The sequence below is a fragment of the Ambystoma mexicanum genome, chromosome 10 (assembly GCF_040938575.1).
Source record: "Ambystoma mexicanum isolate Mex_15411 chromosome 10, UKY_AmexF1_1, whole genome shotgun sequence".
Taxonomy (NCBI): Eukaryota; Metazoa; Chordata; class Amphibia; order Caudata; family Ambystomatidae; genus Ambystoma; species Ambystoma mexicanum.
Window position 1 is genome coordinate 177,113,609 of NC_090932.1, and position 26,147 is coordinate 177,139,755.

General features: G+C 45.8%; 1 protein-coding gene across 1 annotated transcript in view; it reads right to left on the reverse strand.

The window, feature by feature from the left end:
* Positions 1-26,147, reverse strand: part of AP3M2 (adaptor related protein complex 3 subunit mu 2) — a 236,068-nt gene that overhangs the window by 85,430 nt on the left and 124,491 nt on the right. The window contains exons 4-5 of the mRNA XM_069617663.1: positions 5,678-5,815; positions 5,456-5,541 (exon numbers count right to left, since the gene is read on the reverse strand). Coding sequence (XP_069473764.1) covers positions 5,456-5,541; positions 5,678-5,815 — 224 coding nt within the window. The remainder of the gene's footprint in view (positions 1-5,455; positions 5,542-5,677; positions 5,816-26,147) is intronic.

The following is a 26,147-nucleotide window of genomic DNA, read 5'->3' on the forward strand; positions in this document are numbered from 1 at the left end:
CACAAAGTGCCATTGAAGTTTGATGCATGCAAATGGAAAGGGGTACAGTTGTGTTGAGTTTTAGTAGTCAATTGTTCATTAAGAAGGGATTGATATATGAATGGACGACATGCCTATACACTAGCGTTGCGCCCGGAGTCGCTTTAAGGGGGTCAAATGACAGTTAATGTGCCATGTTTGAGTTCAACTGCATTGCGTAGATTTCCGGGCAGCTCGAAATTGCTGGGGTTTTATTTCGGCGTGAATGACTCTGCCTTTTATCATTTGTGGGGGGCTTGACAATAATGAAGAATGAACAGAAAGAGAGGGGGGGGGCATAGACAGACAGCACACGCATTGCCTGGAATCTTGACCAAACTCCCAACTAACTTTTCCCAACTAACTCCTTAGGGGATACAACATTTAATTACAGGTGGGTGCACCAGATAGGAGAATGCAGTTGGTAAGGTGGGACACATGCCCCTTTGTTCTCAACAATTCGTACAACAGACTAGCGATCTATGTCGTTGGGGGAGCAGTGGGTTCCTTATAGAGGGGAGAGTTTGAGGGACAGAGGAAGCACTCCAAGGCGGAATATGGCGGGGCTTGACCGCTCGGTGGAGCACAGCGCGTGTAGAGGGTCGTCTATTGAAAGGGGGTTGGTGATGTTCATCGCGGCAGGAGACTTATAAAGCTGGTCTCGGTGCTATTGCTCGCTCAATTGTACCGGATCCATCGAGGGCCCTGGGCAACAGGCCCCTGTTGGAAGCAAGACCACACGGAGCATCACACATTCGCGTCGAGCCCCCTCACCCTGAGCAGAGAGTTGCTGGGGAGTGGGGTGCTCGGTCCGGTGCAACGGGGGACAGAGGGAGGCACAATATCAAAGGGCACAGAATTGGACACCGCGATTTGGGGTTACAAGGGTTAGAGCACACATAATACATCTAAGCATGATCGGTATGGCACTCACAGTTCGATCAAACCTACACTTAATCAGTTATCACAAAGCAACGCTACCTTAAGTTGCGAAGCTCAGATTAACGCACTGGTCCAGATTAATAGAATGGTGATCTCCCAGAAGGGGGCAGCAGGGAATTCGCCAGAACTATGTCCAATCAACTATAGCACACATGACAACTAAGACAACTAATTTGCAAACAAAGTTCATGTAGTGCATCACATATTTAAGTTAGGGATGCTTTAAGACGAAGTCTCAATATCAAGCAATACATAATAGCCAATACCGGGCTCTGCAAACCTTTCTCTGCAAGATCAAATTAAGATTTTGCCGACCGGTGAAAATGTTTCCTACGCTCACACAAACTGGCAAACTGCAGGAGGATTGGGATGGGTCCGCCACCCACTCATCACCTTGATAGTACCTGGTTATTTCGGACCCACCAAGGTGAGCAAGCGGAAGGGCCTACCCCTACCAAGGTGTGCAACTGAGCGAGGATGAGCAAGCGGAAGGGCCGGCTAGGGAGCGACCTGTTCAGGCTGGGGGGGAACTCTCTGCCGCCAGCAACCAGCAGAGTCTTGGAGGAGTCACAGGTAGATCCCTTTTGCAAAGTACTGGCAGGCCCATAGGGGAATGCTCAGCCAACAGCTTAGATCCTACGGCGCCCAAGAGTAACAGACTCGAGGGAGGCCCTGGGGTAAAAAGGGGAGGGTTTAGGGGGCTTGGAAGCCATTCCAACCCCAAAATGCGGGGCGGGGGTGCAAAGAAAAAATTGGAAAACAAGGTGAAAAACAAAGGTCTACAACGGAAGTTGGGGGGGACCAAGATGAAGGTGGTGGCACAGGTAGGGTTGCCAAAGAAACAGGGGGGGAGGGATAACGGAAGGAAGGATACACAAGAGGGAAGATCACTGACCCTAAACTACAACTTAGACAGCTGCTTTTACATCTGATCCGAAGTCTAACAAAGACCATAGAAAATAAGTAGCTGCAAACTGTACAGAACCACGACTTGCGCAGACTCCGAAAACGTTTGACAGCTCCTTTTTCCTATATCCACAAAGTGTTTTTTGCTTTATCCTGTTGGATAAAACCTGTATTTCCTTCAGTTCTAAAACAAAACCATCTAAAACCATTGAACACCTTGGACAACAAATCTCTTGCTGTCCTCATTCTCCTTCACTTGCCCGTGGACCTTCGGTAGCGTCAACAACTCTATCCTACCAAACCATCTAAAAGCACTCTAGAGGCCCTCCAATTGGATCGCTTTGCTTTTAACAAAAAATCTCGCATGTGAAAAGGTCTCTTTCTCTGAAGCCGAAATGCTCAACTGTGGGCTGGCCCAAGGTTCCATTCTCTCCCCCTTGCGATTTAACATCTACTTGAAACCGCTAGCCGTCGCCTCCCCAGTCACTGCTACTTTCCAGATATAAGAAGGAGGACACAAATGGTGGTCAAACTCTCAAGCTGCTCCGACTTCAGGTGTATCGCCAGCTCCCTACTAAAATCCAAGACTAGATGATTGACAACAGCCTCTGCTTCCGTTTTGTTACCTTGATCCCGTCTCTTTTTCCTAACCCACTTCCATACCCCCCTCTCTGGTTCAGTAAAAATGAAACTTAGTATGCAATGGGCCTCTCTCCTTCCAACAAGTGCCACAAGAACACAGAGTTCCCATTTCAAACTGCACATGTTCAGACATTCTCCCACTTCCGAACATACCCCAAACAAAGCAGGTAGCCTTGGCAAGGACCATCCTTTGCTTGGACTACTGTAGCAGTCTCTAGCTTGGTCTCCCAAAACGCCCAACTCCCCAACTACAGGTAATCCAAAACCAGGCTACAAGACTGGTTCTGGCTTGAAACCTCAGAACCACATCACTCAGTCCCTCCTTACCTTGCCCTGATTTTCTGTCCTCTCCCATATTGAAATCACAACACTGCATCCTACACATCGCTTTCTTGGATTCTAGCTCAAACCGGATGACCCGGAAGTGGAAAACGTGCTGTCCATCAAGATCCCTCAGAACCTCCCCATCCAGGACCCTTCTTGTGGCTCCCTTGAAGAAGAAAACAAAAGCATGCCTGTAAAATACTGGGGTGCATCCGCATGGCAGAACCATGGGCTGTCTCTATGAACAGTAGAAAACCAACTCTGTTACAGAAAAACCAGAAGACCATACTCTAAGAGAAATCCCTCACTGCGCTCTCATGCGGCAGCTGCTTTCCCCTATGCCCACTGCACTCTGGCACTTCCGCGTCATCACTGTACGCCCCCATTCTGCTAGTAGCATTTTGTGCACATGACGTGTTCTATGTCAATTCATCATTTGTCTCGGGAGGATAGCTCAGCGGCAACATGCTCGCCTTGGAATCAAGACTACACAGAGCAACACAGGTTCGATCCCCGGGTCCGCGTTTGGAAACCTCTGGGTATTAAGCGCTTTATAAATAACCTATCATATCATTTGTATTCTTTATTGAGAATATTGTATTAATATAATTGCACTCCGCAAAGCTTGTTAAGGGGCAGCTATAGCCCTTCCTTTTAGCACAGGAGACACCACGAAGTAACCCATTGCAGCTGGTGCCTAATAATTTAATCAAACATAAAACACTGCATTAAGACTGTTTCCTCAACATAGTGACTTCTGCAGAAGTCATGACCCTAAAGACCATTTGCTAAAAGTTACCTATCTGTATTACACTGCATGTTTCCATATTACACAGCCTTACATAAAGAATGTGTTTTTACTAATATATTACATGACGGTCCCTTAATGTATGTTTTTGTATGCTGCACTTTGCCATCTATCCTCTTCAGAGTCTTACCTGCTCTACCCAGGCATAGATGGAGAAGCCTGCGATCAAGGCTTGGATTCATCTTCATCTTACCTGCTCTACCCAGGCATAGATGGAGAAGCCTGCGACCTAGGCGTGCATTCATCTTCATCTTACCTGCTCTACCCAGGCATAGATGGAGAAGCCTGCGATCTAGGCGTGGATTCCTCTTTATCTTACCTGCTCTACCCAGGCATAGATGGAGAAGCCTGTGATCTAGGCGTGGATTCATCTTCATCTTACCTGCTCTACCAAGGCATAGATGGAGAAGCCTGTGATCTAGGCGGGGATTCATCTTCATCTTACCTGCTCTACCCAGGCATAGATGGAGAAGCCTGCGATCTAGGCGTGCATTCATCTTCATCTTACCTGCTCTACCCAGGCATAGATGGAGAAGCTTGCGATCTAAGCCTGCATTCATCTTTCACTTAGCTTAGACTCCGGGAAACACTTCCAACAGAGGGCAGAGCAGAGAGCACTACTTGACTTTCAGGGCGCAGTGGTGCGGCTGGCTGCGCAAAGTCCTACAGTGACCGAAAAACCTAAAATAATCTGGCCTCACTTGTCCCTTTCCATTTCTTTCCAGATATTTTCCAGACTCCATTCTTTGAGGCGTGCCATCCCCATAGGTGTCAGTGCTTTCCGTGGTGTGCAAGGCACACATTCCTTTGATGGAACAAGCCATCTCAATTTCCTCTGAGCAGGCAGCCTTTATCAGCACAGACTGAGGAAGCATTTGAAGGGCTTACTAACCCCCCTGGCTCCCAATCACTGATTTCCTGCCCATCACTAGAATTGCTCATCTTCTACAGTAGCTCCCAGTACCGAGGCTCCCCTGCCTCTTGTGCCTCATTACATTGCAGCTCACAATACCAAGGTTCACTTCCTTATAAGATTCCAATACCCAAGTTGCCCTCCTCCCAACACACACGATTCACTCCCCCCTTGGATCCAAATATCCTGGATTACAAACATTTTAGCTCCCAATTCAACTCTTACCTTCAAGGCTGGGTACTGGATCTCTTACTTCCCCAATCCCCACGCCCGTACACCTCTTCACTCCCAATACCCAGGCTTAGCTGCTCCTAGGCCCATATACACAACCTCTGCCAGCACTTTGTTTTCAATGCTCTGGGTCCCTAAACTAACATATCTAAGGATTAACTCCCAATCTTGGTTGTCCACACCTATAGCAATTCATGACACTATATACAAATGAAGCATGAGCTTATTCAAACAAAAAGTGACAATAAAAAAACCAGGTCAAAACCAATTCTTACTACTATGGGAGTTGCTGTCCAGTCATTTGGTCGACAGACAATTGGTCGACAGACAAATGGTCGATGCAATTTGGTCGAAAGACAAATGGTTGAATTTTTTTTAAAAAATGTATATATACTTTTCAGGTTTTCGTTTAGAAAGAAAAGGTTTTTTTTAGCAAAAAAAGGGGGTTGAGGAGGGGATCCCCCCCCCAAAAAAAAATGAGAAAAGAACAAAAAAACCAAAAATTCGACCATTTGTCTTTCGACCAAATTGCGTCGACCATTTGTCCTGTCGACCTTTTTTTTCAACCAAATGACCTGTAACCATGGGAATTGCGTGGGTCCTCACAACTATACATTTGCGGGCCGCTCTAACCCAATTCCTTCCCTTCCACCAGTCGCTTGATAACCTACCATGAACGAGAGTGTGAGGTCCGGCATTCCGGTCAATTTAACACAGGCATCTATCACGCCTTGAATCTCAGCTGTAACCGTCGAGCCTGTAAGAGAAGAGAAGGTGAAAAAAGTCAGAATGAGACATAGGAAGGAGTTAGAAACAAGACTGGGCAATGAGGAGATCATTTTGGGAAATAGAACTGTCGGGCGATAGAGGCACACAAAGCACCCCAGAATTACCAGACTTGTCCATGATGACATCAATCTCCTCGATGACATCAAAGTAGGCCTCGTTGTTGGTGTATTTGACCCCAGTCCGTCGCCATGGTACCACAGAAAGCTGCCCGGTGGGAAGTTGGTCGCCAACATTTGTGCTTCCTGCAAGGAAAGATCGTGCATTCAGAACGGTGGCAGAAGAAAAACTGGTTCCATTTATAATGAATGCATCTGTCCTCTGTCAAATAAAAAATGGATGAGGACAATAGCAATCTGGCCACAAGGGGCGCAGTGAGCCAATGACATCACCCAGACAAGCGGGCCTTTTTCCTGGCAAATCTAGATATACTTTCTCAATGGGAATAAGTGGGCAGACATCCACAAGCCTCAAGAAATCCTGTACAGAACAGAAGACCAGATCTGCCACAAATGCTTTTTGACAGAGTATCTTGTGATGTACCAAAAGCCATTTATACGTGTACTTCTTGGAGTGTGACAGCTCACTAATTCAGAACTATTTGACAAAATGTTAAACCTACTTTGCAGAATATCCAGCATAGTTGACAATGACAAATCACAAAATGCTGAACTAGGTGAGAGGGGACGTCTCCCGCTCCCCTAGTTCGGTATTATGGGCTTCCCGTGTCTCCCACATACATTAAAGGGAAAGCGGGGGACAAATGAACAGATTCCCAAAAGCTCCAGTTTCAAAAGGCGACCAAGTCGGGTTTGCAATTTCAAAGCTCAAGCTTTTCGAAACGCAGTTTTTGAACGTAGATCCGTGTAATGCTATGTAAAGTGATCTTCTGTAGCGCCCTACTGACAATGTTAGCCTCACGGAGCTTGGTTCTGCAAAGCAAGGTTTTAGAGGAGTTAGTTGTGGGATGAGAGGGGATGGAGTGGGGAGCGGAGTTATGTTGTTGCTTTCTGGCTCTTGGTTGTAGATTTCACTGAGATTCAGGTGCCAAAGTCAATGGATTCAGAACAGTGCCTTTAGGGAGCCAAGACAGCCAAAGTCATTCGGACAAAGTCTATGATTCTGATGCACTCCTTGGATAAAAATCTTTCCCAAATTCACTAAATCACTGTAGGAACACAAGCTGTTAAGCCTGTGCAAAAGGGAGTTGAAGCAACTCAGAAAGTTAAGCAAGTGCAAATGGCAAGTACCCCAAGCCCAAACAGTACCTCTGGTTAGAAGAAAAGTGGTCCAGCTTAATCTTGTCTTGTACAGCCATGCAGACCTTGGTTCCTAAGCATCACTTGTGGGGACAAGAGGTAGCACGTCTGGAGGGCTCCTGTGCCAGTACTCGGGAAGGACTTCGGCAGCTACGGGCTCTCTTCGATTCAGCTGCACTTCGTGGTTTCAGCGCCTCGCAAACAGCACTGATGCAGATCGAATATCTCCGGTTGGACTTTCCTTGCTCCCTCGGTCCTGGACTCTGGTGCGGGGACTCTGGGTCAGGATTTCCTGCTTTTGGAGTGCCCTTAGGAGGCTCCTGGAGCTTTTGATCAGATTTGTTCCGCGGCAGATTTTGCATTCGGCTATGGACACTCAACCCCTGGCATTGGGCTTCTGCAGCAATGGAGAGGCACAGCAAGTCTGGGGATTGCGCCAAAGTGGAGTTGGTCTCTGGCTTAGTTGGTCCCACTAACCCAAGGGGAGAAGTTGTTACGTCTGTAGCTTCTCAGTGGAGGTGAAAAATGAGGTCAGCACAGCAGCAGGGCTTCACCAGGCAATTCAAGGTCCAGGTGGTTCCAGCGGGCTTCTCTTCACGGTTTCTTCATCAGATGTTTCTTCCAGTGGTTGACTCCGTCTCTAGTCCCAAAACCCTCACCTTTTAAGCAAGTTTTCCCATTCATGCACAGCCTAGGCTGTCAATCACACAGCAGGGTGGCTGCCTTTTCAGGACACCCACATGGGCAATCAGGACTGCTTTCGTTCTCTAGTCCCAAAACCCTCACCTTTTAAGCAAGTTTTCCCATTCATGCACAGCCTAGGCTGTCAATCACACAGCAGGGTGGCTGCCTTTTCAGGACACCCACATGGGCAATCAGGACTGCTTTCGTTCAGGCACAACTAGAGACAAAGGACAGGCGAGTTTCAGGACCCTCCCTCACATCCTGGCATTCCAGACACACTGGAGCCAGGGGCAGGTTTCAGGGCTGAAGCCTTCCAAAGGCAAAACTCACAAAGGACTGTCTCAACGCACAGAGTAAAAGGCAAGAAATACCTAGAAACAGAAAATGGTGAAAAAAGAAGACCAGGGCCATTTTGACAAAAACGACAAACATGGGTGCTATACTGCAGCAGAGGATTCAGCCTGCAGTAGAAAAGCACACTGGTAGTAAAAATTAAACCACTGACACCAGCAATTTAAAGTAGTGAGAGTAACCAAAAATGATACAAGAGAAAGTAGGATAAGGGGTTAAGTAACCCCCCAGCACTCCACATAAGATGGTGTGTGCGGGACCTACAAAGGAAAAAGGTAAGTAAGATCAATTTCACTTTACTATTCTTGGGAACTGTAGTTCACCCAAGAAAAGGTATTTAAACCGTGAGAGAAATCCAAGGGATTTCTCAGTGACACTGCACTGAGCGTGCTGTGTGTCACTATACAAAAAGCAGATGCCTTTGGAGTTTGTCAGACTTCAAAAACAGTGAAAACACAAAATCCAAATCAGGGGAAAAACACAAGAGAGAGTGACAAGAAGCTCCCACTCAGGAATTAAAATCAAAAAGTCCTAAGTCCATAAAAAGAGCTGGGGGTCTCTAAGGTGGGAGGAATTTAGCACAGAAATGTAAATTCTCCCCAACACTGAGGTATGATGAAAGTATACTTTATATCTTGATGAAGGCACCGTATGTCGGATCAGATTTCAGGTAGGTCACACAGGTTCAGAAAGTGTCTATGAATGGGTCTTAGTGATTTACTTGATTTGTTAGGTCAGAGGTGTTGGGGCACAGGGTTTGACAGATCATACCACAGTGGTACCTTAGGACTTGTTGCACTTTGGAGTAAAGTTTATGCACATGGCTACAAGACACAGAATAAATCATATAAATAATATAGGCTAACTCAAAATTTAGCCAGATGTAATGAAATACGGAGTGCCTTATGATTGGCTGAGCAAGAAACTGACCCCGATGGCGTGTGGCCCACAATCGTATGTATTCTCCTCACTGTAAAAGATAGGCCTTGGCTGCAGAATAACGGATTCCTTTGGAAAGCCTATCAGGTTCAGGGAACTTTGGGATTGTGGTAGCTCAGAATCAGGAGACGGGCAAGGTGTCACTGTAGCCGACATTCTTTAATTATCAAAATATGAGAGTGGGAGTGCACTGCCGTGTGGTTTGAAGTTCAGAAAGAAATGAATTTTTAGAAATCCAGATGTGGATTTAGTGGGGGTATTTTAATGTTGTTTCAGGTGCAGACGGGCTATTGTCACAAGACCACTTGGGACACAAATTAAGACCAAAACCAGAACTGCGTATTGCTAAGCAGTAAGCCCAGATGCACTCTTGGAGAACTTAAGTTCAATGATTCATTTAACACCACAATAATAATTTGGATTCACTGTGTAACATCAGACTTATATTGATGTTTTTGGCTTCATAAAAATCATTCAATTCAATGCTACTTCTTCCGTCAATGTAATAGCAATTACTTCAAATGAAGCTTTAGATCCAATAGACCAGAAATGTCAAAGAAAAACATTTATCGCCCTCATCAGTGATAAGGTTCGTTTTAATTAACCCATCATCCTTTTTTTAAAAAAAATTGAAATTTCCCAACTAGGATATATCGACAAACAATGTGTTACATACATTTGTTCCGCATGACATGAACCAACATCTAATCATGCAATCATTACTGTGTGTCGTAACCAACAACCAATACGAGCAAAATCAAGTGTATAAATTAGAAACAACTTTTCATGTGTGCATCGGTTCCCGTCTGGGAAAGTTTGTGGGAGTTCCTATAGGAGCTCCCTCCAGGGAAGCCCTTTTTGTAGATATTGCTAAAATAACCAACGCGTTTCGGATCCTATAGCTCCATCTTCAGGATGGGGCTTCACTGTTCTTGTATTCATAAAGGCAAATAGTGGTTTGTATTTTCTTTAAATCTTCCTCTGTGGGGAATTTAAATATAACAAGTATTTTAATCTATTTATACATAAAGGTTTACTCCCAAAGCTAAACTATCAAAATAAGGGGTTTAAATGACACTGACCTCTCCCGGGAAGTTGCTGTGGTCCGGTATCAAGACCTATTCAAAGGAAAGTACAACGGTAACTAAAGGCAAAAAATCTAATTTGTAATATGCTAGTCTCACAGGGTTGGAGGGTACATAGTTAACTAGATTCAATCACTCACCCAGTCCTCAGAATGAAGCTCTCAGGAGACTGGGAAGCGGCAGATAACGGCACGAGAAACCCTAAAAATAGAGTTGGTGTCCATTATTCATGGGTTTATATGCGTCCTAGAATTACAGTGTGTTTATTAGAAGCCGATCCAGGGAAGGTATAATGGCCCTCTGTGGCCAGATTCAATGTTTAAACGAAAGGCACGCATAGTGCACTCCGATGTTTCATGGCTCCCAGAGCGACTTCAGGGGAAGACCACTCTCGGAAGCTGTACGGAAGTTTCCCGAGGCTCAGCTCTTTGCTCCGTGCCGGCTGCATCGGTGTCCGCTGACCGAATGCCGGTAGCGGTCACTGTAGTCACAGCAACCCCGCGCATGCGCGTGAGGCTCATTCGGAGTCTTTAATTATCAATCACAAACCAATGCTCTCCCTAGATCTAGCCTGAAATCCATCACAACCACTATAAAAGAAACCTATAAACCAAACAAAGGTACAGTTATGCCCTGGAGCTTAGCAAAGTGAATGGTGGCCGGTTTCTCCTACCCCCACCTTAGGGTCTTGCTTATCTCACTGCGCTTTTGGCTCTGTTGACTCACCCCACCAATGGGATATGTGATGAATCAAGGCAACTTGTCCGTTCTCTCCAAGGGTGAGCCCCACCCCCCACACTGTGAGGTTCAAGAGGTGAGCCCACTCTGCAAAACCCTCCCTAGACGGTCAAGACAAGTGGGACCTCACCGACTCCAGGTACCGTGAGGAACTCCCTAACGTAGAGCACAGTATGACCTACCTGGCATGCTCTCAAACAGCAAAAACCTCCAAATCAGAATCACCAATCCACTGGAACGAGGATGTGGATTAACATACACTCGATAAGCCTGAGGAGGAAAGGAAAAGAATGGAGACATGAACACTGCGAAGCCCCGAGCTGCGTGGCACCTGCAGGAAGCAGAAATCAGAAAGACCGCGAGATTCAAACGTGTTTAAGATTGACAGACCGGATGCCACAGCTAGGGCGTACCCAAAGGCTGAGAACCCAGCCGGGAAGAAGCCCGCAAATACGTGGTGGCGAGACCTTGAAAGAGGATCCGTGGTGGACCGCAAAATTACACCAATTACTGCTTACAGAGTCAAGCCACAGGGTGTCTGGTTACTTACCCGAGCACCAGTACACCAGGAAGAGACAAGAAGCCATAAGCAGAAGAGAGACTGCAAGGAAGCAGACGCCAAGGAAGAGAAGGCGCCGACAGTCCAGGATGAACAAGAAGGATTCCAAGGAACCAGACACCAGAAGCCGTTCTCCTTCTAAACTGAAGGTAACCGGGAGGATGGGAGGCATCAAAGAAGGGAATCATACCATTCAGCCACCTCAGTAATAATTATGAGACCAAGTTAACCTTGAATCAAGCAAACTTAATATGGGATAATACCAAAACAGGCACGGTTGAAAACGAGACTAAAGAGAGAAGAACCAATGATCACAATATCCTGGCAAAAAGGAAAAGAGGCAAAGTTCAACTTGAACGGATGAAATTAAACAGTGATAGTACGACAAAGAGCATTATTGAAAATCTGAGTAAAGGAAGACCAGAAACAGTGATCATAAGACCCTGGGAACAGGAGCAAATAATACAGAAAATAGACCAAAGTGAGCTGAACTATAATAGTCCAGGTGGGATAGCCGCTCTGAACAAGTACATCCAGGGATACGTTGAGAATCACAAACGGGAGAATAAAATGTTTAAGGAAACCCTTAAGGGGGTTCTCAAAGAAGAAGGAATAGTCACCAGCCCATTTGAAGAGTTACAGAGACTGATCCTAGAAGTCACAAACAGCTATTTAAGGATCCTGTACTAATCCAGAGCCCTATAGACTGATACTAGAAGTATCCTAAGGAGAAGGGTGCCATTCTCGGAGCTCAACTTAGCTCACATAGTGGTAGGTTTAGATAGGATAGTTTGAACAGTGCACTGCCTTATTTGGACTCTCGATGGATGGACGAGCACCTTTGTTAATACGATTTGTAGGAACCACCAATAGAGATGGGGAAAGTTAAGCCTTATTATTCTTACTTAAATCAAATATTGTGAACCATGTCCTCTAAAAGTCCATGTCCTCCTTCTGGCATACCACAGCTCCAGCTTACCCTGTCTGCTGGGTGGTGTTCAGCTTAGCAGGCTCACTGCCCTAGTCCTAAATGGGGTGGCTCCCCCTTGGTGATACATTCCCTGGATTCATAACAGTAAATTCAGAAATGTCCAACCACTTACAGTCAACATATTCGGGTTCTAACAAGGTGAGAAGTCAATGGTGGTGTTTCATGGGCTCTGGCTATTAAGCAGTGGATCTGGTGGTGAGGTAAAAATCCTTAAAGCCACTGGTGATGCTTCTGTGCCAAAGACAAGTACAATCTGGCTATCCAGTTCATCAAAGCCACAGCTCCAGTAGTGGGACATGCAGACTGCCCAGCAGAGGCAGTACAGATGGGGGATGAGCTTTGTCGCTGCGATACTTTTGAGTTTCTTTGTTGTTCCATTTTTTGTCTTGATTAGCAATCGCAGGACTTGGGCATTATCATTGGCACATGTGCTCAGTGTTAGGTCCTTGCTCATCTTCGGGTCAAGTGCATGCTGGGACTGGCCAGCAAGACTACCTTGGGAGGTAGAGATCCTGGGGGCCGGGGGGATTTTGACCCAGCTGTGCCCACAGGGATCAAGGGAAGGGATCAACTGTGCAACAGTTCTCTCTCTTCAGTACAAGTCTGGTCTTTTATGATACCTTGTAGAGCACCGCCATCAAACCATTTTTTGGAAGAGTGCGTGGACCAACAGAGATTCCTGAACATTGCTCATTTGGTTGGAAGTCAGTTTTCCTGGTTCAGGACAGCCACAGGTCTGATCATATAAGGATGAAGACCCTCTGATATGTAGGAAATTAAGGATACAAGAGCCCAATCCAGTGTCTCACAGCACAGACACTGGAACAGAACAATTCATTGAAAAAGACAGTCCTCCATTATTATTTTTTTTAATGTGAAATGATTAGTATTGACCTTGCCAAGAAGAAACCCTCTCAGTCTGGAGTGGGAGTCCTAGCAGGGTGGAAGGCACCCCTTGGAGGGACAACAGCAGTGGAGACGGCCTCAATTCCTGTCCCCTCCCTAAGTGCCGATCTATACACGGGCTGTATTCATCTGCATGACCCATGCCTCTTGTTACAAATGCTTGCAAAGTTCTATTTTTCAGTTTTAGACTGAAAGCCAACACTGTAGCTGTAGACAGAACCCAAAAGAAAAAAACACGTCCCAGCAGTGGCCCACGCAATACACATTGCAGTGCCAAGAGAGGAAGAGAGAAGGAGAGGAGAGGAGAACAGGAGAAAGACAGACGCAGAGAGCCTCCACAACCGTCCAACACACAGCGCAACACTCCCTAGCACGAGGTGATCAGCAGCAAAACCACTACAAACAGCCCAGACTACCAGGGACTATGAGAAGGCCCTGGCCCCCTAACATGAACTTGGACACTGTACAATACAGACCACCATTGTTACTCAACAGAAGCACCATGCGGGGATCAGGGGCAGGCCTTAACACTCCATAGCAAACATTTGCTGTATGTAACACCTCCCAGGCAGAGAAGACCGGGGCAGACAACCAACTAGCTTGATAGCGTGAAGAATCCTACAGACCCCTCACCGAAACCCTGCCTAAAGTCTCCTCCCAGGTGGCCAGGGGAAGGCAGACGCTTCCTGATCCTGACCTTGGGGGTGGTGTACTGCAGGAGGATCACTTAGGTGTAGACAAGGCCCAGGGTGGTGAGGTGATTCTGTGGGCTAAGGCACAGTATTTTTTCCTTTGACAGGAAGACTTTTCCAAATGTACCTAAAGAGGTAATGGCTTATTGTTGTTGTGATGTCTCATATTAAAACTAGAAGTGTGGACACAAGTCTTATGAAAACTAAACAAGCCTTGCCACAAGAATGATCTTTTTGGGTATTTCAAATCAAACACCCTCCTTACTCCGAAGGGTACAGTGTTAAAGAATCTGGAAATGTCTTTAATAAATTACCTTCCTCTGTAAAAGCAAATTCTAACAATCCATATCTTAATGGGTTCAGGGAAATTAAATCTACCCTTAAAAAAAACTCAAATGTCAGAAGAACTCATTTTACTCAAGGGGAATACAAGTCCCAGAATCCAAGAAGTACTGGAACGAGGAAAGGTGCTGAAGAGGCATGTAGATGTAGTAGTAAGGCAATAATGCCAAGAGGCCATTCCAATAATCAGGCAATTGAGCCTAACAGCCCTCACCTGAAGGAACCTGGGAGGCATAAAAGGCCCCCTCAGGTGCAGCCAAGAGGAAGGAGTAGAAGGAGCTGGAACGAGAGCTGGAGGGCAGGCAGTAGCAGTAGAAGCAGAGAAGCAGCACTTGGCTGGCAAACCACTCAGAAGTGGGAGCACAAGAGGGACGCCGGAACGTGGAAACAGCAGATTTTACCTCCAAGTTCCGAGAGTCCTGTTCTCCTAAAATCTGAAGTGCAGAGGGTGCGCAGAGGAAGGTGTGCAGGAGAATACGTTTCCCCATGTGAGCCTAATTGCTGTGATTGCAGAGCTGTGAACATGCAGGAGACTAAGGTAAGAAGCAAGAGGCGAACCTAGGGTCTCAAGAGATAAAGGAACTCCCAAAACGAGTGGCCGGACCGTAGACACCCGTGAAAGAGAAGGGTGTGGGTCCCCAGTCCCCAGCAAGCCAGCAGCAGTAGAAGTTGTAGTGGAAGTCGGGAAAGCAGTGCAACCCGCAAAGCAAGTGTCTATGAAGCCGGTGAGTGAAGCACAGCATTCGAACACTTTGCAGAAGCCTTGACGGTAACAGTAGCCAGCTCCTTTCGAACTCGCATATGGCTTTATGCAAGTGAAAGCTGTTACCTCCAAAGTATTGTTAACAATGGAAATGTGGCACTTGCTCATACTGTAAAAGATCTATGATTCGAGTCAGAAACAAAGTTACTGAAAACCATTTTTTCCTTGTTTAAAGACTTTTGCTGTCTAAAGGAGTGTTTGCGTGTCCCTAATTAAGGAGAGGGAACGCTCTCTAAACTAACATTGACAATACACGAGCTACAATTCATAAAATCGGAAAACTACACCAAAGCGAGGTCGTGTGCAACTAAAATTCCTAAAGGAAGTCAGATGTTCATCCTTTACATTTACACGCGAATGCAATTAACTATTCATCTTTGAACCGTGAATTCTACTTTAAAGAGAGGTTGTGTGTGCCTCTATTGTTTTTGCAAATGAAAGATTGAACTGTATGGTGTATCTAGAAGTGATATACCTTTCATTTCTACGAAGTAGAGATCATCAACTGTTGAAGAGAAGAACATGCATTGCCCAAGTCAAGAGGCAACACCTGTTAATAGTGAAAACAGCCTTTCTAAATATTAAAGAGCCATCCTACTGCACTGTGAAGATAGTAACAATCAAGTGGCCTAAGAGACAAGTGTGCAAGTATTACCTGAAGTTGAGGGAGAGGCAGCAAGGCTTCTGGGTAATTACTTGGGCTGCTAACTGGCAGAAATGTGTGAGTAAAGCTGGGTAAGGAGAACAGACTGCTTGTAGCAACCTATTCTGAAGTAGACATAACCTGTAACGCCAAAGACTGTGGAAACCAGAGAGAAGTGAGTCTTATGGGCAGAACCAGGTTATTTGGAGTGCCTTGCCTAACTGAAGAGGTTGAAGTGTATCTTGTCGAAGCCTGTGTAACAATTCAAAGTACTGAGCTGTGGTAGTAGTACTGAAACTGTGGTGGTATATTAAGTTGTCAGCGGATGTAACCTTGAAGTGGTCTGAACAAGTAAAGTACTGTGGAACAAAGGCAACTGTTCTCATAGTAACACCAGTAAGAGTGTGGTTGTTGTAGTTGAAGTAGCAGCACTAAGAAAGCATCATGACAAGTATACCAATTTAGAGATACTATGGCTAACAAAGTGCTAACTGTTGATGAAGAACTGTCTGTTGTTGACAGTGGGAGATATCACACCTTCTTTTGGAACTGTGGTAAACTGTCTGGAAGAAGAGACAAATATTCTTCACCAGGATTACATTGGTGCTATTCTTCTCTGAAAGTGGAAGTGGATCTTTCATCCAGGAACAAAGATATGTTACCAGTGGAACTTTGATTCACATTTTACTTTGAACTTTGAACTATCAAGAGTTGGTTGAAAACCTTTCTTTTCTTTTGCTGAACATTTTGAGTCGACTTGGAATCCTGGAAAAGGGACCATACCCAGGCAGGAGAAGGTAATTCAGTCAGTTAATATTGTGTGTTATAACCCTTCCCTAAGCCCTGCACTTCTCTTCACTGCACTTGCATGTCTGAATGTCAGAAGGCCTAGTAGGACCATGATTGTATATCACTGTTGCCATTATTATGTACTCCCTTCTCCCTCTGCCCTCCCCCCCGATAATCCCCTGTGGTGCCCCTGTGGTGCCTGGAAACACCATTGTATTGTATAGGCACCTAACAAATGCTCAATGAATAAATAAAAATACAATTATATTGTGTTGCCATATATTTTCTTTGTATTTTGTATTTATTAATTTTTATATAGAGCTTTACACCAAAGCGCTTTACATAAAAACAAGAATACATGAGAAGCATAATTGCCAAACATGACAAAAAAAAATGTCCGAGAAAGAAAGAAAAAGAGCAGAGGAAAAGTACGAGGGAAGTACTGAGGGCTAACAGGAGGGAGGATGAAGAAGATGAGATTGTAAGGAGGTACGAAAGGAGGAGTAGGAGTAGATGCAGCGGATAATGAGAGGAAGAGAGTTCCAGTGTAGAGGGGCAAGGAGTTGAAAGGATCGGAAGCGGGAAGAGGCACAAGGAGATGGTGGAACCGTGAGTAGGAAGAGGTCAGCAGAGCATAGGGGACGCAAGGGGGCGTTGAACGAGAGGAGAGAGGAAAGGTAAGGGGGTGAGATCATGAAGGGATTTAAGGACGAGACAGAGGGAGTTAAATTTAAGTTGGGAATGAAAGGGAAGCCAGCCGAGAGAAGAAAGCAAAGAGGAAATGGAATCATAAGGAGAGAGAAGACAAAGAGTACGGATAGCAGAGTGATAGAGGGATTTGAGGGGGGCAAGATGAGAAGCAGGGAGGCCAAAGAGAAGAGCGTAGCAGTAGACTAGACGAGAAAAGATAAGGGAAGTAATTAAGAGTTTAGTGGCATGGAAGGTGAGGGAGGATTGGATTTTGCGAACATTGAAGAGGTGGTAGCGACAGGCACGGGAGGTAAGAGAAATGTGGAGGCTAAAGGTGAGGTTAGAGTCGAAGTGGAGGCCTAGATTGCGGTCAGAGGCAGAAATGGGAAGATTAGTAGGGGGAAAGAGGATGAAAGGAGGGGCAAGTGTATTGGAGGGAAAGAATAAGACTTCAGTCTTGTCAGTGTTGAGGGAGAGAAAGTGGGAAGACATCCAGTTCTTAATAGCAGTGAGACAGGAAGAAAGTTTGAGGTGGATGTCAGGAGTGAAAGAACAGAAGGAGAGGAAAAGCTGGGTGTCATCATGTCAGAACTAGCCCTGTCCAAACCCTGCCCCTCACCTGAGCCTTCCGATTCATTGTCCTTGGAAGAGGAAGGTGACTTCTTCTTTGATCTTGAATCCTCCCTTGGTGTCTTATCCTTCGATTTTCTATAGTGGAGATAGGGTCTGGCTCCCTCAGAGGCCACCTTGACAGCGATTGGGACCTGTCTGAGGGGGATTCCGGGGAGCCATACCCCAAGTTCAGGGAAAAAGCCGGATGGCGTCAAAAAATCCTGTTGGCTCGTTCCAATGTTGGTAAGGTCTGGCTGTCAAGGATTGTCCACAAAAGGACAAAAGAGTATGTCCAGGATGTTAAGCCAATGAACTCTGAGGTGCAGGTCTTGAAGTGTTCAAAGGGTCTGAAGAGTATACTGTAGGCTGAATCCAAGAGCTAGATCTGAACACTTGGAAATGACGGCCGAGAGTCAGCCGCGAAGTACAAGAAGGAAGGGTGTTTAGAAAAACAGCAGAGACGGTAAGAAGTACCGCGGGGGGAACAGAGCACAGAAAGTAAGGAAGAACAGATTAAGAACCACTTACCAGAGATAGATAGATCCCACGAAGATAACAGAACGAAAAAACGGAGAGCCGTTGAAGAACACGGGACCGGAGGAGCGGAACCGAAAGTAGGAAATGGCGAAGCCGCCGGTAAGTAAATCACAGCGAAGCAAGAGGGTGAAAAGTAGTGAGTGCCGCTGAACAAGAAAAAAGGAAGCAGGAACTTAAGGATGGATACGGCAGAGAGCCAGGCAGGGGGTAGCTACAGACGGCTGTAGAAAAGCACTTTAGAAGGGCTAAGGAGAGCTGATAACACTAGGATAGCTGCAGAGCGTACAGTATAAATGAGCAGATACAACGCACCGGTTGGAGGGCGGGGGTTAGTCTTATACTCATGGCGGCCATGTTAGGTGAGGACTAGACCGCTTGAATGGGGAAAAAGGCAGCGTGTTTCCAAGCATGCCAGAGTTTCCATGGTCGAATCCTGACACATCAGCATAGAAATGGTGAGAGATGCCCAAGGAAGAGATGATGGGGGCAAGAAGGGAAGTGTAGAGTGAGAAAAGGAAAGAGCCAACCACAGAGCCTTGGGGAACACCGAAGTCAAAGGGGAGAGTAGGGGAGGTGCGACCGCCCCAATAGACAGCGAAAGAACAGTTGGAGAGGTAGGAGGAGAGCCAGTTGTAAACAGAGTCTTTGAGACCAAAGGAAGAAAGAGTGTTGAGAAGTAAGGGGTGATCAACGGTGTCAAAGGCAACAGAGAAATCTAAAAGGATGAGGGCAGAGGATTGCTTAGAGTAGCGAGCAGTAAGGAAGTAAGGAAGGAGTTGAGAACGGAGGTGAGCGCAGTTTCAGTGGAGTGTTTAGGGCGGAATCCAGATTGAGAAGGGGGAGAAGGGAAAGGTTGGATACAAAAGCTGAGAGATGGTTGGTGGGAAGAGGGGAGGTGGAGATTAAAGTCTCTGAGTACAGTAAGGGATGAGGGGGTGGGTGAGATGAGGGAGAGTAGGTGGTCAAGGTCATCATAGAAGGAGGTGAGGGGACCAGGTGGTCTTTAGATAATTAGAAAGGAAATAGGGTGCGGGAAGTAGAGGATTTATGCAAGTATTCAAAGGAAGGGAAGACGGGAAGGGGTGTACGGGAAGTGGAAGAATGACATTTAGGGTGATAGAGGGGACCAATGCCACCTCCGCAGCCGGAGGGATGAGAGGCATGAGAAAAGGAGGAGGAGGAGGTAGTAAGGGAAGCAGGTACAGTAGAGTTGAAGAGGAGGATGTAGGTTTCGGTTATACACAGGAAATGAAGGTTGAGTCGCAGAAACAGGTCCAGAACAGCTGAAGACTAGTTGCAGAGGGATCGTTCATTCCAGAGGGCAATATTGATGATGCTGGAGGGCTCAATGATGGGGGGTTAAATGAGGTTGGGAAGACGAGAAAGGGTTGAAGGGGGAAGGAAAGAACGGGGGTAGGTAGGGGAGGGGAGGTTGAGCGTGGGGATGGTCATGAGGATCAGGCAGAGGGATAGGGTAAACAACCAAAAGGAGGGGTGGGAGAAGGGGGAGAGAGTGAAGGATAAGGAGGTAAAGGAAAGAAAAGTAAGGGGAAATGCATGCCTGGGGGGCGGGAGAGAGGGCTGTACCGAGGAGATAGATGGGGATCACTAGCCAAAGGAAGTTGATGAGAGAAAAGGTGAAAAGTTGAGATAGAGAACTAGAAGGTCACAGGAGCAGAGTCCATAGAGGTGCTGCTGGGTATGGATAAAGGCGGCAGGGTAGAAGAGAGGCGTGAGTCACAGGTGAAAGATCCAGAGTCAGACTGTGGATGCTTGATATGAACACAGGAGTGACCAATGCAGGTGATGCAGACGGTCCAGAAGGTCTCGGGAAGGGGATGAAGTATTGAGAAACTGTGAGTCAAGCGTGACAGTCACAATTTAGGAGTTGTGTGAGACGACGGAGGAGCACACAGCTCACAGCTGGGAAAGGGCAGGGAAAGGGAGCTGGAGATGTTCAGGCAAAGTCATCAGGCGTCAAGTTCAGCCTAGAGAAGAAGAAAACAAGCCTGAATCGGCGAGGTACAAATGTCGAGGTGGAGCAGGGAGTTGGAACAGATAGGGGAAATGGCAGGGAGCAAGCAGCTGCGGTATTGGTGCGAGTGCCGTACGGTAGGAAGAATGCAGCAGGTGTAGTGTGTTTGTTGTTTAGTGTGAAGGCCAGTTATCCTATGCTAGATGTTCCCTTAGCTTTCAGACTAGGCAGGGAATCCCTCAGTAGAGTAGGGCAACCAAGACTTGGTTTTTCATACATGTATTTAATACAAATTGCATATTTCAAGAAATCCACAAGCAGTTGTCCGCCTTGCATTACTGACCCCTCACAATAGGGGTGGGGGGGCTTAAAGAAACCTTTGTAAGCAGGACGTTTTGGGTTGTTTGGGTGAGGTCAGAGGACGAGAAGGCAGTAGACTAAGAGACCAGCAGTATTCTGCATGGAGTCACATGCTTTGCTTAGGCTGCAAACTACTGCTTCATTCAGTGTATTACACTTCATATTTGGAATAAAAAAAGGGGATGTCAAAAGGGGTGTTCCTGTCATACTATCACTAACCTAGGTGTGCCTGTGTCCTTGAGCACGATGTACTCAGATTTTAGTCCTTTCTTATTTTCTATCATCCACACATTGCTGGCAGGAAGTCCCTCCCTCAGCTCTGGTGATTGCGCTAAGGATTGGTCACCTTGAGCGCTTAAGTTTCACTCTCCCTGCTAACGCTGGATGCACACAGTAAGGCTTTGCCACTGGTGCTGTTGGCTATTATTACTTGGTGACATTGCTTTGTTTTTAGTGCTTTTACTGTGCTCATATTTATTTCCTTTTAGGTGTGGGCTCATTCCACACCATGGCGTGTGACTGGGCGCCACTCTCCTTGCACGCACAGAACTTTGTTCTGTTTATTATTTTAGTTAATATTGTTTTACTTACCTGAATTCCTTGTATCTAGCGGCACACTGCGGGTGCCTAGCCTCTCAGTACTCTGAGGCTCGTACTATGATTTTAGTCCTTTCTTATTTTCTACCATCTACGCATTGCCGGCAGAAAATGCCTCCATTAGCTCTGGTGATTGCCCCAGGGATTGGTCTGTGCAACATCATGTGTGTATTTAAAGCACACTCATCCTGACAGGGAAGCGGTTGGGCACAGCGGGAGCGTGTTCGCCACGCCAAAGGTTGCGCCTAAATTAAGCCCGTCTTGGTCACGGGCAGGCCAGAGGGCACGCCAATAGGTTACTCTCGCTCACAGCTGCTGCATCTAGCCCCTGTATATACAGTTTACCCCTCATGGTTTCATGGATATGGAACAAAGGAGCACTTTGCACACAACATACAAAGTAACGGGTCTGCATGCCATTCTAGTTAATGCACGCTCTATGGTAGCACATGCTGACCATATTTTTGATCTACTCTCCAATGAGAAGCAAGACTTTATCTGTGTGACCAAAACCTGGTTGAGTTGAGTCAAGTCTCAGCTCCTTCATTTCCCCAATTTAATGTTTTGGGCTATAAGATCATTCACCAGGACAGGCACTCTGTGCACCCTGGAGGGGGCATTGCCATTCTATTTGAATCCTTGTTGAAAATAGAATGGATCTCCCTTGCAATAGAATTAGAAATGGAGGCCATTTTGGTACGTCTCACTGTCTCGGCTGCTTATTCAGTACACCTTCTTATTGTCTATCGCCACCCCTGGTACTTTTGCAATTTTACACAGCCTTTTCTGGAGTTAGCAGCTCTTCTTCAGTTTAGGTTCTGTAACTTTATACTACTTGGTTACTTCAATATCAGATTTAACCACCCGCAGCCACCCAGACTTCAGCAATTTTTCGAGGCCCCATCAGATTTGAGCTTTCCTCAGAATGTTACAGAGTATTTTTCCTCCTCATCACGTTTTCTCCCAGTGGTTCCGTCCTCCCAGTCACGCTGTGACGCTATGGCAAATTTTTTCCACACTAAAATTGAGAACATTCGTCTGGGAATCCAGTTGGATCAGAGTGCCACTTTAGTAAGGATGTGGCAAGCATGTTCGGAGTCCACCAACGAATGGTCTAGTTGCCCTATGTTCTCAGAAGCTGATGTGCTTTCTGCCGCTATGAGCTTAAAGTCTGCATCTCCTTCTGATGCCAGTCCTATTGGTATTCTGAAAAACATCCTACCTGACTGGATTCCCCAGATCACCCAAGCAGGTAATCAGGGGTTATTCCTTCTATGTTAAAGCAGGCCACAGTGATGCCACTCTTAAATAAACCCTCCATAGACGCATCTGAACCATTTTTTTCCGCCCAATTTCCTTGCTTCCTTTCCCTACTAAGCTTCTAGAATCTCTGGTCTCTCCTCTTTGATCTTCCTTCATTGAATCTTCCGCTAGACTTGATTCCTTTCAGTCGGGTTTTCAACCAGGCATGGGCACAGAGAGTGTTCTCGTCTATGTGATGGACGATTTGGTCCGCCTAGGTGATGAGCGTGGCACTTGTGCCCTAATTCCGCTTGATTCTTGGCAGCAGAGTTTGACACCATGGACCATGCCATCCTCCTCGCATGCAAGTCTATGGAAGGCCTTGTGGGGCCTGTACTGGATTGGTTTGCATCTTTCTTGGGAAATAGGAGCCAAACTCTCTTCTTACCTCCATTCTACTCAGTCTACTTCCCTCTGTCATGTGGCGTTCTTCAAGGCTTGGCACTGTCCTCGCTATTATTTAATCTTTACATCCAGCAACAGGTTGCCCTGATCTGCTCCCACGGGTTCAGATGCTACTTCTCTGCGGACAACACGCAAATTCGGGTCCGATTAGATCAGGACCAGGGTGAGGTGTTGTCCTGCCTGAGAGTTTGCCTGGATGCCATTAGGGAGTGGACGGACTTCAATTGGTTTAAACTAAATGGCGACAAGACCAAAGTCCTTATAGTGGGTGCCCCATCATCGTCTTCTCACGATACTGCCCCCTGGTCTTCTACCTTCTGACCAGCCTCTTTTGGCCCAACATCTGTTCCAGTGTCAATCTATATAGGAATCTATCTCTCCTCTTCCCAGTCTATGGTGCCCCAGGTCAGCGCTGTCTGCAAGGCTCGTCACTTTACCTTGAAGATCCGATGTAAAATACCCCCATTTCTTCCAGTCCACCACCACCATCCTATAGTTGTATCTTCTCTGGTCACGAGTCGGCTTGACTACTGTAATGTGCTGCATCTTGCTCAGTCAAAGGGTCTTATCCATCGGCTCAACTGTTTCAGAATCTAGCGGCTAGAGTGGCGACAGCTACTCCCTATGGTGCACACATTAGTCCAGTTCTTAGAGCCCTCCACTGGCTCCAGTGGAGGAAAGGATTGCTATTAAATCACTTTGCTTGGTTCACCGTGCCTATTATGGAGTCGGTGCTAGCTTCTGTGAAGAGAAGTTTGTCTCTGATGTCCCTACTAGGTCTTTGCGCTCAGAGAATAACTGCCTCTTAGTGGTGCCTAAAGCTCGGTTAAGTAGAGTAGGAGGTTGTGCCTTCTCAGTAGCAGCGAGCATACTGTGGAATTCTATTCCAGTTGATCTTAGGTGTACACCTAATCACCTTCTCTTTCGATGCCTTCTTAAAACCTGGTTGTTCTAACTTCTCGTTCCAGTTGCTATTGGTGCTGCCTGTGTGGTCTTTGCACCAAGGTAACTATGGTGAACATGCGTGCTATAAATTCCTATAACATAACATGAGCCCTCATGCGCCAACGTCCTCAGATTTTCTTTTTTTCCCCCCCGACATGGTGAATGATGTATTGCATGGAAGCAATGTTTTTCAGCTTCCATCTGGGAGGCTGGCTGTGCACATGTGATTAAGTAATACAAGCCACAGAAAGACGATCCCTGGGTAAGCGATGCTCAACTTCGGAGGCTTGTGAATATTCTTTGATGCATATGCTTTGCATAGATTAGTTAACAGTACCCCTCAACAGTGGTGAGCTGAAGGAAATGTTGAAAACAGGTGTTTTAGTATTTCTTGGCCAACTTGTGAAGCTGCCCTTCATTGCGTATCTACACAATAGGGTTGTGTGAATGTGTGGATTGAACTCCACATTGTCACTTTGCAAATAGAGCCTAATGGTATGTTGCAGTGAAGGCTAGCTTTGTTCCAATACTTCAAGTGGAGTGGGCTTTGGCAGTGGAAGGAAGTTGTTTATGAGCCAATGTGTAAAAGCATTGATAAAAAAGTATTTTCTTTTTGCTGCTATCCTCCCATAGACTTCTATGCAATACTCTTTCTATTTGCTTTGTTTAGACTACTGAACTGACTTTTTAGAGGTAAGTAAAGCCTTACGTTTTACTTCCCTTGCCCTTTTGCTCATTCCTTTGGGGAAACTGATCTGTCCATAAGACTATCAGAACTGAGAACTATGGGCCTCATTACGAGGTCCCCGGTCCAGTGAAAATGCCGGAAAGATTTCTGGCAATACCGGCACCAGCAGTTTTACTGGACATGGGAAACTAGAGTTTGCCGCTGGGGGTTCTGATCTACTGGCAGGCCCGACCTACTGGTAGATCCGGTCCCTACCTGCAAAAAAATGCCGAATTACTACCGGTTCTGATTATTCCGGCAATCCCATGCCGTGCCACGGCAATCCCATGGGAGTTTAGCGCTGTCTCCGCCACCAATAATAACCCGGTAATACTGGGATATCAGGTGGCGGAGACAGTAGGAGCAGTTTACCGGTATCCCGGCTGAATTACCGTCAGGATACCTGGAAACTTGTAACTAGTCCCCAGGTCTCATTTTGTGAATTTCTTGGATTGTTAAAATTGCACACATCAACTTAAAGTGAAGCGAGGTTAGGATACTGAGAATCAGTATAGATCTTTCCTGTAATAACTCTTTGGTTACTTTTAATATGTGCCTCGGATGAGCAGGAGGCGGCAGACATTTCGTCTACCGTGTTTTTGTAATTTTGCTTGTGCACATATGCATTTATCGTAAAAAGGCAACTAAAAGGTGGCTAACACTCCAAGATATTTGTAACTGGAGGGACAGCCCTAAAATCGGGCAGGAACTAATGGGCTGGAAAAACAAGATGTGTATACATTGATTGTTCCTGTCCTCTCTAATTCTATACTGCAGTATTTTAGACCAGTGTATGTTTTAACCCTTCCGAGAAAACCCATGCATTAGTGTTAAATCCTAATCATGTGGTTATGAAACAACCATTAACAATGTTAGGTTTTTTATGGTAGCCTCTTTATTATTTTCATGGCTAGTCTTTTTAGTTATATTCTTAAAACAAGAACCAAACAAATGTTCAGATAAAACAAGGTGGCACAGGGGATCACCATAATTTTAGCTTTACATGACTTGGTCAAAAACAGGTCAACAACTGTGCATATGTAAAGAAGTAAAGAAAAAAATGATTAAAGCAAAGGAAAAACATAAAAACCTGTGCAGTTCTTTTCTGGTCTATACAAATAATATGCTATGATTATTTGTTAGGATAAAGCTAGAGTGAACACAATGTTTCTTCATAAAGTACACCATTCCATAGGTTCAATGCTGTAACATATTGTATTCAATTACTGTTTTTCTCAATTCATTCAGACAGAACAGTGAAGTTGGAAAAGCACACAATTCAAACAATTATATTTGCTCATATAACCGTGGTTAGAAAATCAGGATGTCAAGAGAGACTGGTCCATAGTTCCACGATGAAATTGATGGGCACTCTCCTTTGTGTCATATGTCTCGTAAGATGGTGTCGAATGCTTTCAATGGCTTGGTCTTGCGGAATGCTCGTATAGAGGCTCTTAATATCCATCGTGACAAGTTGATTTCTGGTATTGTCAAAGGGTTGATGTTCAAAGGTAGTGATAGTCGTCATAGTATCTTTCAGGTATGAGGCTGTTTTTTGGCAGAGTGGTTTAAGGAAGTAGTCAATAAATTTGCAGGTAGGTTCCAGTATGGAGCCGCATCCGGAGACTATAGGTCTTCCTGGAGGCATGCGGCTGTTTTTGTGGATTTTGGGTAAAGCATAGAAAG